A 13,775-nucleotide genomic window follows, 5' to 3' on the forward strand; every position below is an offset into this window, starting at 1 on the left:
CTCCTCTCTCTCTTTCCTTCCCTTTCTCTCTCTCTTTCTCTCTGTTTGTTTTTACGCTTCCAAGACCAGCACTTCCCCTCCGCACAGCCCCTCTCCCTCTCCCCCTCTCCCTCTCAGTGCAGTTACATGTTCAAACGCCGCAATGCCCGGGATGATGGACAGAGGGTCGGAACATGTGGGGAAAGGTCGGTCCAACGGGACCAGGAGTCCCGCAGGAGCTTCATCTAATGGGCATTACTCCGAGGACAGTGGCAGCGACGACGAGCGCTGTGGTAATAACCTCCAATACTGTGCCATGTTTCTTTAACACGTACCCTCTCTCCCTCACCCTCTCCCTCTCCTCCCCTCACCCTCATCCTCCCCTCACCCTCATCCTCCCCTCACCCTCACTCCTCCCCTCACCCCATCCTCCCCTCACCCTCATCCTCCTCCCTCACCCTCCTCCCCTCACTCCTCCCCTCACCCTCATCCTCCCCTCACCCTCCCCTCACCCTCACCCTCCCTCACCCTCCCTCACCCTCACTCCTCCCCTCACCCCATCCTCCCCTCACCCTCATCCTCCTCCCCTCACCCCATCCTCCCCTCACCCTCACTCCTCCCCTCACCCTCACCTCACCCTCACTCCTCCCCTCACCCTCACCTCACCCTCACTCCTCCCCTCACCCTCACCTCACCCTCACTCCTCCCTCACCCTCATCCTCCCCTCACCCATCCTCCTCCCTCACCCTCATCCTCCCCTCACCCTCACTCCTCCCCTCACCCTCATCCTCCCCTCACCCTCATCCTCCCCTCACCCTCACTCCTCCCCTCACCCTCACTCCTCCCCTCACCCCATCCTCCCCTCACCCTCATCCTCCTCCCCTCACCCTCACTCCTCCCCTCACTTTCATCCTCTCCTCCTCCCCTCACCCCCATCCTCTCCTCCTCCCCTCACCCTCACTCCTCCCCTCACCCTCATCCTCCTCCTCCCCTCAGCCCCATCCTCTCCTCCTCCCCTCACCCTCTCCCTCTCCTCACCCTCACTCCTCCCCTCACCCCCATCCTCTCCTCCTCCCCTCACCCTCCTCCTCTCCTCCTCCCCTCAGCCCCATCCTCTCCTCCTCCCCTCACCCTCTCCTCCCCTCACCCTCACTCCTCCCCTCACCCTCACTCTTCCCCTCACCCTCACTCCTCCCCTACCCCCATCCTCTCCTCCCCTCACTCCTCCCCTCACCCTCACTCCTCCCCTCCCCCCATCCTCTTCTCCCCTCACTCTCTCCCTCTCCTCACCCTCACTCCTCCCCTCCCCCCATTGTCTCCGCCTTTCCTCACCCTCCCCTCACCCTCTCTTCCTCCCCCCACCCTCTCCTCCTCCCCCTCCTCCTCCCCCTCTCCCTCCTCCCCTCACTCCTCACCCTCTCCTCACCCTCATCCTCTCCTCCCCCCTCACCCTTTCCTCCCCCCCACCACCCTCTCCTTCCCCCTCCCCCTCCTTTTCTCTTACCCTCATCCCCTCGTTTCTCCTAATCCTTTCCTCTCACCCTCTCCCCGATCTCCTCCTCCAACCCTCCCCTCCTCCCCTCCTTTCTCCTAACCCTCTCCCCCTTCCCCCTCAGCCTCTCCCCATCACCTTTTCCTCGTATCCCCCCCCAACCCCTCGTTCATTCACGTTGCAACTTATTAATGCTAATAACTTCATGCTGCTTTTGTTGCCTTTATCCCCCTCTCTCCCTCCCTCCCTCCCTCCCTCTCTCCCTCTCTCTCCCCCCAGTGCAGCTCCTAATATTTGTGTTTGTTTTGTGTTTGCAGATGTCGGAATGCGAGTGGGTTCGGATTTTCAAGCGTCAGTTCCAGAATTTGATGCAGGTAAACCCCAAAATAAAAGCAGAATAATCTCTTGATGCTTTAACCCGACGTTTCGATATTTTTTTTTAAAAAAAACATTAAAAAATTCCTGTGCTGTTGCTTTAGGATGGCTGCTGGAGGGTGCAATGTGTCTCCACCCCCCCCCCCCCATCCAATTGCTCCCAATATCTTGTAGAATGAGGAAACCAAGTACAAAAAAAAACTTTTATTTGTATTGCCTTCCCCCCTCTGCCAAACTGGTGCATTGGAGCAGGAAAAGGCCTATGGTGTCTTTCATATTTGTGTGTGGAGAGAGCAGGGATCTCGAATCCGCCTCAGGAAGGAAACAGAAGCTCTTTAAATAGGGTTAGACATGCGCGGTTTGCGGGCACTTGGGGCAAAACGAGGCCACTGACACACACTGATACGTGTCGAAGTGTCTGTAAACACAGCGCTGGTTACTGTGACTTGATTCTGCCATTGCAACCTACTCTGTCTGATAACTTCCAACACTTGGAACCCCCTTGTGTGTGGGTGTGTGTGTGGGTGTGTGTGTGGGTATGTGTGTGGGTGGGTGTGTGTGTGTGGGTGTGTGTGTGGGTGGGTGTGTGTGTGTGGTGTGGTGTGGTGTGTGGGTGTGTGTGTGTTGGTGGGTGTGTGTGTGTGGGTGTGTGGTGTGGTGTGGGTGTGTGTGGGTGGGTGGGTGTGTGTGTGGGTGGTGGTGTGGTGGTGGGGGTGTGTGTGTGTGGGTGGGTGGTGTGTGGGGTGTGGTGTGTGGGGTGTGTGTGTGTGGGGGGTGGGTGGGTGGGGGGGGGTGGGGTGGGTGGGTGGGGGTGTGTGTGTGTGTGGGTGGGTGTGTGTGTGTGGGTGTGGGTGGGTGTGGGTGGGTGGGTGTGTGTGTAAACGTTTTTTTTGGTCTGCGTCTCTGGGTAGTACTGCTTTGAAACTTTGGGAAAAGTGCAAGATCAGGGCATGTTTACCTCATGCTATGCTTTTTGACGATCGGAGTCCTTTGTGTGTGTGTGTGTGTGTGAGAGAGAGAGAGAGAGAGGGAGAAATTTTATTCTGATATATTTGAATTTTATTCAAAGAGTTGCAGTTGCTTTTTTTTGTATTTTAACTGCAAAGCCTTGAAAGCAGTAATCTAAAATTGCAATAAATAGTCTTGAAGACTTAGCTTAATAATACAGTAATGTAGTTTTGAGGAAAAAAATCAAATATCCCTTATACTCTTTCCTCAAATAGTTTTTGTTCTTTCAGGCTACTTTGAGGACTGAGGCTGTGTATATTGACATCAACTGAGGTCAGCTCATTTCTCATACATCAGGGCAGTTTTCTGGTCTGGTTGATGTAGTGTTGATTGTATTATGTGCTGAGTTAGGCTGGATTGGGGACATGTGGCTCTGGGAAACTTTCCAACATCCCCTGCTGAAACCCTAGGCATCATGAAGATCAGCTTTATTGAGCCCACCTCCCCCATGAACCCACATGCAAAATACTCACTGGGTTGAGGTACAGCAAACAGCTCCATATCTGCACTAATTGGAATATGGAAACAATTTGAATAATGGATCTTTGTGTGTGTTTGTCTTGCTCTCTCTTTACCTCTAACTCTGTCTGTCTGACTCAATTCCTGTATATTTATTGGATTTCTTCCCTTGACCTACGAATCTCTTCCCTTTATCTCGTCCCACTCCACATACAACAACTTGCACTTATGTAGCACCATCCACGCAGGGCAGTGTCTCAGAATGCTTAACAATGGCGGAGTCGAAAAGGAAGGTTTTCAGGATAACTCCAGCACAAGACTTAGAAATAATTTCCCAACATCACGGCCCGACTTGCCTTGATTAGGTGATGTGAATAGTGAGCGCGAGGGCTGTATTAAAGGTCCACACAGGCTAATGGAACTGTACCTCATCATGAATTGCCACCTCCAAGACACAGCTTAAGAGATAATGAGAGGACAAAAGTGGAGGGAAGAACAATAGGGTCAGTCTAATGGAGTTTACAAGGTTGTTTTTCCTTCCTAATTTTTTTAAAAAAGGAACTAAATGAGCCATAATATACTATCGATAAACATATTAGCTGCTCTTTTATGTAACCACTCATTTGCGTGGTAGTTGATAGTGTCAAATTAAGTGAATAAAATATTGTTTAATTGCTAATGTGAATATTTTTCTAGCTGTTTTTAAGCTTAGGATTCTTGTGAATTGCGTCCACTTTTGTCCATTATTTCCTATCCGGATCTTGGCCGCCTATTTTACGGGAGAGAGTGGAGAAAGGGTTCCTCACTGTTTAAGAGGATAGAGCGTTGAAGATCTAAGTAATCAATGTACATACTGCGGGGTGTGTGGTTGCCAGCTGAGATCTAAGATTGCTGAACCTCATGTAAACCCAGCAAGTGTTTTTTTCCAGCTGGTTTTGGGGTTAAGGCACACTAATTGTAAACAACAGCTGATAATTCTGTGCAATAATGCTGATACTTTTTTTTTGTTTGTTTTTTTTCTAACTATTTTTTAGTAGTTTCACATTGTATATCTTGTGAAGTGTCATAACAGTTTAGCCGGTTCCCTCACACAGCAGATCAAGTTGGGGCAGTTTACACTGTGAAAGGGGCATTGAAGCGATGAAGCTGGTATGTCTGAGGAGAAGGAGAGAAGCCAGTTGCTTGGTGAAGGATGAGGGAAGGTTGCCACAAAGAAAAAGGAACAGGCCAGTAAGGGAGCCTCTACCAGAAGCAGGAGTCTGAGACGCTTGGGAAAGTCAATGCTACGAGGAACCTAAAACTAGATAACTTGGATCTTGTCATTCCAGTGACAAGACCCATGAAGAGGGTCTTGTCACTGGAATAATTCATGGGGACACGAGGTAAACTTGTGCATGTTTTTTTTCCTTGTGTATCAATATTTTAAAGATTTCACCCACAAAATATAGAGTCAATTCATTACAGTATATTCTGTGAAGCGCTTTGAAACGTCTTGAAGACGTGATAAGGACCTATTTCAACTGCAAGGACTATTATTATAAAGAGAGTTTAGTTTTTTTTAAACAACTACAAGGTGTTTAGTATTTAAAGACTTGGACAGTATTGCTTAAGCCCATGTGATAGCATGACTTCCAACACTACTACAACAACAACAACAAAATGACATTTGTATAGCACCTTACATGTCGGGAGGACGTCCCAACGTGCTGGACAGTCTGTGTTTCGGACCCGAGCTGGGGGTTGGGATTGTGGAGAGTGGATGTCAGGGGGGGGAAGCATGGTGATCAAAAGCACAGTCGAAGAGGAGGGTCTTGAAGGAGGCAATGGAGGGCGTGAGGCAGAGGGACTGTGGGATAAAATTCCAGAGGGAGGGGCAGAGTGGCAGAAGGCCCGCCAGCCAGTAGTGGGGCAAGCGAGGTGAGGGACGTGAAGCAGACTGGAGCCTGCTGAGCAGAGGGAGTGAGCGGGATGGTAGGGGGTTAGGAGGTCACAGAAGTAGGTGGAGCAAGACCATGGAGGGCTTTGAAGGTGAGGAACAGGATCTTGAACTGCATCCTCTGTGTGATGGGAAGCCAGTGGAGATGGGCGATGATGGGAGTTGCGGAGGGCGACAAGCAAGGAGTTTGCATAGTCGAGCCTCGTTGTAATGAAAAAGCATGTATGAGGGTTTTGGCGGCCTGTGGTGTGAGATAGTGGCGGAGCCGGGCGATGTTGTGGAGGTGGGGGAAGGCATAGCGAGTCATGGCGCATCTGTGGGGTAGAAAGGATAGTTGAGGGTCAAACAGACCCCAAATTTCCAGACTGGCTTAGCAAGGTGGACCTTGCAACCATGGACAGTGATGCTGTCAGTGAGGAAGCCTTTATCACCTCAAGACTGGACTATGGGAACTCTCTCCTCGCCGGCCTTCCCGGCACCTCCCTCCACAAGCTGCAGGTCATTCAGAACTCTGCAGCTCGTGTACTGTCCCGCACCAGGCTTCGCGACCACATCACTCCCACCCTCGCTCGCCTCCACTGGCTTCCCATCCCCCAGAGGATCGAATTCAAGATCCTCATCCTCACCTACAAGGCCATTCACGGCCTCGCTCCCTCCTACCTCTCCAACCTACTATCCCCCTACTTACCTACCCGTACCCTCCATTCCTCTGGCTCCGGTCTGCTCCACATCCCCCGCCCTAACCGCCCTACCATCGGTGGCCGGGCTTTCAGCCTCTCAGCCCCTAGGCTCTGGAACTCCATCCCCCAGTGCCTTCGTCGCCTCTTCCCTTTCCTCCTTCAAGGCCGGTCTCAAGACCTTTCTCTTCAACCGTGCCTTCAGCTCCCCTCTCGACTCTTTACCCCCTCTGCGCTCCCGCCCCTCACCCTGACCATTTCCCCCCTGCTCGGGTCCTGACCCAACTGTCCAGCAACTTGGGACATCCTCCCGACGTGAAAGGCGCTCTATAAATGCAATCTTGTTGTTGTTGTTGTTGAGGCGCTGACGGGAACCAATCAGGAGAGCCTCGGTCTTGTTGATGTTCAACTGAAGAAAATTAGCTCTCATCCAGGACTTGATGTCTGACAGAAGGTGTGGAGGGAGGGATGAGTAAGGACCGGGGTGGCAGGGGGAGATGGGGAGGGTGTAGAAGATGGAATGGCAGAGGCAGCTGAGCGGATCCCCTTGACTTTGCATTCGAGGAAGTCCAGCACTAGAGGGATTTAGAGGTATGCTGGACAGAATATCCCTTGTTTGAGAAAATGCTCCCGCTATACCAGACAAATGGAAACACTACACTACAAGTGTGGAACTCTTTTGAAGACTTGGATGGCAATGGGTTTCCTTGTGTCCCAAGACATCTAGCTGCATCCCCACCTCCCCACCCCCCCAAAAAAAATTGTTCTTTGAAGTAGTGAGCAGAAATACTTTTTTTCTCTGCAAATGAAATGAGTGGCGGATGGGATGTCTGGATATTTTGAACGCCTAACATACACTATACCACTACATCAACAGTATTGATTCTCCTGCTCTAAAAATCCAATGAAATGAAACGTGACTGTGGTGGGGGAGGATTACGTGCATTTAGCCATCGTCTATTGGATGAGGGAAGAACTGGTCTATTCATGATCCGTTAATAAATAAACAAACAAACAAACAAATGATTGGTAGCTGGGATGTTTTTGAGATAAATGGTCTTTTAATTCCACAAAGAACCGGCCATGGCAAGTCAAATATTGTAGCAGCTGAAGAGATTGTTTAGTCACGGTTTTGCTTTCCGTTAACTCGACTTCCTGAAAGGTGAAAAGGGGGGTTGTGTTTTTGAGCAACATGTTTGTAAGCAAATCAATTTGTTTGCCAAACAGCACAGCATTGCAGCTTGTAGCAAGGTGGGTCTATGTCAGTTACAAGGTGACATTATTGTGAATGCATGAGGCTTCCCCCCCCCCACCCCTTCCCTAACACAAATGATTAGCTAAAATGTTTTTTTTGCTGAAGTTGCTGCCCTCTTTGTGTATAATACTGTAAAGAGCCTGTTGGTAGAAGCAGACTCAATGGGACAGTTGATGTATTTTACAGCCAGTTTAGAGGAATATATTAACAAGCATTTTGTTTTGCTCAACTGTTGACTGTGATTTGATAAATTTTAAGTAATTATGTAGCAACAGTTAATTGCACAGTGTAAATATTGTCACATGTAAGGGACACTTGCACTTAGCACTGAGCTGTTTTGAGACCAAAAAAATAATAAATAAGCAAATGTTTTCATGACATTGACTGCTTCGAATGACACGTTAAACCAATGTCCCGTGTGTGCTTGTTCAGGTGGACGTTGAAGATCTTTTCATTCAAAAAGAGAAGGGAATTTCTCCAGGTATCCTGGTCAACAATCCATCAAATAAAATATTGGTCATTCACTTCATAGCTGTTTGGGTGGCATGCTGTGTGCAAATTGGCTGCCGCGTTTGCCCACAAAAGACAAAGTCACTACACTTACAGTATATCCTGCGAAGCTTTTTGCGATGTACCCCCGATGTGAAGGCACTGCTGTATACCAAATTTAAGGATTATTATTGTTATAATAATGGCCCTGGAGTGATTCGCAGGTTACAATTACATTTCAGGATCCAGGTGACCAAGCAGCTGGTATATGAACCTGAGTATGGATCATATTTACCATTTTGAAATCGCTCCTCCAGAAAGACTAGGAGTTGAAATTGACTTAGTCTGTACGACTTAACAATTAACTTTTTGTACATCAACCTTACGTGTAATTTAAAAAAAAGTCTGGACAAAGGTTGCATTCAGTCATTTTAATAGGAATATTTAATTGAAGACAGCAACGAAGATGAGTCTTTAACATTTAAAACCTCGGATAGAATTGGTTGCTGATCATGTAGGAGCTGATGAAATGTCATTCTTTAGTCAACATAATACTGTATTTCCTTTAATCTAAGGATCAGTCAAATCTAAGACACTGGCAGATTTTACAGGGGTTTTTTTGCGAGGGGAGGCAACTTTCTTGCAAATTCAAGTGCACTATTGCAATTCTCCGTTGTCACTTATTCTAAGGATATTGCAATGTTATCGGTACTTTTTAATAAAAAAAGTAAGCCTTAGATTTTCTTAAATACTGCACTTGATATATTATGCAGACTTTTGGGGTGGGGGGGCAGAGTAAGTTATTTTACCACTCTATGGAAGGTGCACTCACTTCTTAACTAACTTGTATTTATTGTGTATCAGGAATCGTTGCCTTCTGCAGCTCTTGGTCTCTGAATCAGGTTTGAGGTGGCAAGTGACGTTACAAATAGGAATACAATAAAATAACTAAGATTTATCCTTGAACAAAAGCACTGACTTTCACCATCCAGCACTGGTGCAAACTCTGGACTGTCCAGTGCCTTGGATGTCTTTCCAAAGCGAAAAGTACTGTATAAATATAAGTTTGTGTCGGTAGTTTAACCAGTGCTTTTTCCTCCTGTAAAGTTTTTCCTCTCCTATAAAGTTACTGTATTCACTGTTGCAACTAAAAAATGTGCACTCTATCTCAAATGATTAACTCGAGTTTTCTTCACACAGGTGCCACAAAACACAGTGACAAAGAAACCGGTGGTATGCTGGTCTGGTCGCCGTTTCACATAATACCAGATATGAAGTGTAAGTAACATTTTAGAATGGGTTTTTATGGCAATGACTGTCTCACCGGCAATTTTTAAAGGTATTCATTGTTTTCTTGAAACTAGTAACCATTTCTAGGAATTGTATAATTCTCCCGGTCCCAGGCATGTATTTTAGGTCAAAGAATGGCAATACATGTGTTGGTAACTGTTGCAGTATCCAATTTTTGCCGTGAAATATCAGAAGCCAGTTGGAATAGCCCAAGAGCAGCCTACAGCAGTTAGTACTGATAAGTATAAAAGTACACTATTGTAATGTACATTTTATCTCGAAACCTTATGATTCCAAGCCCATCAAAGGGCTTTCTTTTGCACAGAGGCACACTGTGTCTTTATTTGTCTTTGTTCTACAGTGTTTTGCACAGATCAAAGCATTGAACGTACAAATAATCGAATAATTCTACTAAAAATCATTTCTTTTAAAAGTGAAATATTGTTGATACTTTAATTTTAACGTTGCACGACTGTCCTGCTTATGAAATTAGGTGGTTGGATTACAGGCTGCATTATTGAGGTTGAGGGTTTATAATCCTTGCATTTGATATAGCGCCTTATCATGTCTTCGAGACGTCTCAAAGCGCTTCACAGAAAATATATTCAAGTTAATTGACTGTATATTTTATAGGCGAAATGTGGCAGCCAATTGTGCTCAGCAGTCTCCCACAAACAGTCATGGATTGAGTGACATATTTATTTATTTATTTTGAAGGAATTATTACCCCCAGAAAAGCAATCCACCAATCGACTAACGACCGGGTTCCTACTAGGTAAACAGAGGCGTGTGGCATAAGGAAACTTGCCCAATCTTTCGCCCTGCCCGGGAATTGAACCCAGGTCTCTCGCTTGCGAGGCAAGTGCTCTAACCACTTAGCTACAGAATAATGCACATAGGCCTGAAATTCCACCAAGTCTTGGTGTGTTAGGCTATTTTGTTTTAAAATTTAAATTTTGCAATATACTTAAAATTAGTCTAAATTTGGAAGCTGGATATCCACAGTTGTGAAAAGAATTTAAGAATTTTCACAATTTTGCATGACTTAAACTACAAACAAAAACATTTTAACAGGTTAAGATTAGGTGGAGTTTTGGATCTATTGCTGGAAGAAAGACTGAACACTACTCTACGGTATTCAGGCTGTGCCCATAATGTACCTTCATGAGATCCACTTTACTCTGCACTGTGCTCTTCATGTACTTTTACAAGCTCCATTTTACTCTGCACTGTGCCCTTAATGTATCTTTCTGAGATCCATTTTACTCTGCACCATGTTCAGTCTGTGCTTTTAATATACTTTTACAAAGTCTACTTTGCACCTTGCTCAGACTTCTTCATTTTTAAAACTCCATGTTAAAAGTGGCTCCATTTTGCAGCTTTGACATCTGTCACTTCATTGAGCACAGATAGGAAGCAAATGGTGCAGGAAAAATATGAGGCTGTCTGTAATTCTTGCCTTTCACAGAGTATAAAGGGTATATTCTTGCTTCACTGTTTCCAAAGCATAATGTAAGAAAATAATGATGTTGATGATTGATCCATTGTTGCGTACATAAAGCATATCCATGGAGAATTAACCCCATTTTCTTTGAGTACTCTGTGTGCTTGTATGAAAATGAATGGATTTATAGATCGTTTAATGGTATGCGGTTTTCAAAAGAACTCCCTTTTCTCCATCATGTTTTCAAACAATAGTAAGTGATGTGCAGACACACACATGATGATGATGATGATGATGATGATGATGATGATGATGATAGGCACCTTGCAGCACTAGTTTGTGGAATTCTTGGTTGATTTCTGCTTTGTTAGGTTGCCTTTTCTTTAAAGCATAACAATATAAAAAGTATGTCATCTTTGCTGCATCCAATACCTAATCTTAATTCATTTTGCAATGTCATCAGCTAACCAATTGAGTAGAACCATCAACATGTACAACACAGAAGAAGGGAATTCAACGCATTGTTGAATTCACTGAGCTCTTTGAAACAACGATCCATTTATTCCTGTTTCCCTGCTTTTTCCCCACCCCAATGCAAATGATTCCATTTTAGATATCTATCCAGTTATGTCTTGAAAGCTGATGTGGATTCTGCCAGGACTATCACACCTGGCACGGTGTTTCATATCCGATCAACTCTATGTAAAGAAATTCCTCCTAATTTCCCTCATTTGTTCTCTGTATGTGCCACCAATGCCTTGAAAATGTTTAAAGGATTTGATAGCAGTTGGTACTACCTCATTCCAGAGCGTAATAGTGAGCCATTGCATCTTTCATTGGCTGCTTGGAAACAGGAAGTCAGGCTTAGGCAGGTGGTAACACATAACTGCATTCCTCTCAACTTCCCCAGGAGCAAACCTTCAGTGCTGGATACTTAACCCTGTTTCTACTTGCGGTAGTGTGGTGTTTGTATTTGGCAGATTGTGTGCGATATTGTCACGGTTTCAATATTACACTCCGTAAATTTGCAGTATTTAAAAATTACTATTCTAATAAAGCATAACGAATTATTTATCAGTTCTCTAGTATCCTGGTGCACCCAGTTTCACTTTTCAGTCCAATTCCCATCTCCTACCGCATGTTGGGAAATCATGGCAAAAGTGTCAGTGGGTAAAGTTGAGAGAATATTTCAAGAAGGAGAAAAAACTGGGGTGGGACAAATTTCGGAGTTGAGCACAAAAAAATGTCTTTATATGTATTCCATAATACGGGTATTAACATTGCCACTGTATTTCTGTTTTACAGTAGATGAATATGTTGCAGTGGCCAAGGAAAAACATGGCTACAATGTGGAACAGGTTTGTAGAAGTACCTTCTTTACCAGGCTCATTCAGCACCAGAAAAAGCTACATTTGACTAAGTGACCACATAGATTTTCTCATGCAGTCAAGCACTAAACCAGTTTCCTTCCATAAAGCTTTAAAAGAAAACATTGTTCTCTGACAACACTTTGATATAAAGCACTCCTGGCCACATTTTAGTTAGTATAAGAAGGTTGTTCTGCTTCAAGCTGACTTAGTATTTTGAGTTGTCGAAAAGCTGTTTGTGTAAATTCAGCAAGAGTTAATGTTCTATGTAGTTGGGGGCATCCTATTCTGTCTTGGATGCTGACTGATCGGCAACAAGTTATAATTAAAAGTTGAGTCCATCCTAAGTGTAAACATTCCCGTGATGCGACTCATGCTGTGTGTAGATATTAGGAGTCAGCTGGTGTACTATCCTCCATGTACAGCTGAAGTATTATTTGATTCATATTCAAAGTTTAAAAACTTGCAAAATCATCTTTGTAATCCTCTTTCAATGCCTGATTTCCCTTACCTTCTCCCAGCATTGCCACCCTCAATATTGCTGATTCCAATGCAGGTTATAATATTGTTTTTATTTTAAAAATCTTTGCTTTAGTATTAAATGCTAAATGTTATCGATTATTATTGCTGAACACGTGCTGTGATTATATCCCTGTCATTGTAACTTTCAGCATGGATATGGAATATCACAGTTGTAGGTTCCTATCTCACACACGGTACTGGAGGCGAAAAAGCTCCAAAACTGAAAGAACTGTTACCACTGGGTTCATAAAGGAATGAAAACATAGGGCAATTTCAAAGCATTAATGCTATCTGTAATTAAGGTGGTTTTGTTATGAATCACACTACTTGGCTTGTATATCTTCTGCATCTTTCTGTTTCTTGCTGTCTTTCCACTTGTTAATTCTGTGTAAACAGCATAAACTTTGGAATTACAAAGATGAATTATCTAATGATCACAGATGTCTCTTTACTGTTCGATTTTCTTTGGCCTTATACTGGCGATGAACTCTGTGCAATCTTATGAAAACTTTTTCCAATTTGTTCAATCTTTTGCTTCCTCAGGCTCTGGGAATGTTATTTTGGCATAAGCATAACATTGAGAAGTCACTGGCCGACTTGCCTAACTTTACTCCTTTTCCTGATGAATGGACTGTGGAAGATAAGGTGCTCTTTGAACAGGCCTTCAGCTTTCATGGCAAGAGCTTTCACAGGATTCAGCAAATGGTAACTAGACCCTTATGGTATGACATCAAAAATTGCACCTTACATGCTTTCTACTAAGTTTAGATTGGATTTTTGTGGAAGAAGTTGACAGAGCATTTAAAACATAGTGCAGTACACGTTGGAATGTAGCTCAGTGATCGAAATCTTTAGGAATTACAAGAGCAAGAAATTGTACGGTGCAAATTATTCAATATGTATAATGATTGCAGACAAGGTTACCAATCAGGACTATTAAAACAATCATCCATGTAGCTATTTATAGAAAAGAAACACAATTCTGCTGATAGAAATCCTCAGGTTGAAATGTAATCCTGTTTTTGTCAATTATAAACATGGTGCTTTGACTTATATCTTGAGTGTAGACATTAGTGTTTATACCTTTGAATCCTGGACCCAATTTGGATCTTGAACAGTAGGATTGTGGCCCAAACTTAATTTTTGCAATAATAATAATAATCCATGCATTTAATATAGCGCCTTATCACGTCTTCGAGATGTCTCAAATCACTTCACAGAATATACTGTAAAGTGAATTGACTGTATATTTTGTTGGTGAAACACGGCAGCCAATTACACACAGCAGTGTCCCATGAACAATCGTGGATTGAAGTGACCAATTTTATTATCATTATTTTATGACAGAACTATTACCCCTGGAAAAGCGATCCGCCAATCGATTAACAACTGGATTCCTATTTACTGCTAGGTAAATAGAGATGTGTGGAGTAAGGAAACTTGCTCAACATTCCACCCTGCCGGGAATGAAACCCAGATCTC

At 44.4% G+C, this 13,775-nt stretch overlaps 1 protein-coding gene across 6 annotated transcripts in view; it reads left to right on the forward strand.

Annotated features, from left to right (window-relative positions):
- rcor3 (REST corepressor 3) overlaps window positions 1-13,775 on the forward strand; it is a 27,795-nt gene continuing 14,020 nt past the window's right edge. For 3 of the 6 annotated variants that reach the window (XM_042333255.1, XM_042333258.1, XM_042333260.1), the window contains exons 1-5: window positions 72-272; window positions 1,789-1,845; window positions 8,871-8,948; window positions 11,710-11,762; window positions 12,837-12,998. In XM_042333255.1, coding sequence (XP_042189189.1) covers window positions 143-272; window positions 1,789-1,845; window positions 8,871-8,948; window positions 11,710-11,762; window positions 12,837-12,998 — 480 coding nt within the window. In that variant the 5' untranslated portion in view covers window positions 72-142. Of the gene's footprint in view, window positions 273-1,788; window positions 1,846-3,088; window positions 3,128-8,870; window positions 8,949-11,709; window positions 11,763-12,836; window positions 13,016-13,775 lie in introns of those variants that run through there. The other 3 variants (XM_042333259.1, XM_042333256.1, XM_042333257.1) reach the window with 3 other exon arrangements.

Source organism: Callorhinchus milii, unplaced genomic scaffold (genome assembly GCF_018977255.1).
Source record: "Callorhinchus milii isolate IMCB2004 unplaced genomic scaffold, IMCB_Cmil_1.0 Scaffold3, whole genome shotgun sequence".
Classification (NCBI taxonomy): domain Eukaryota; kingdom Metazoa; phylum Chordata; class Chondrichthyes; order Chimaeriformes; family Callorhinchidae; genus Callorhinchus; species Callorhinchus milii.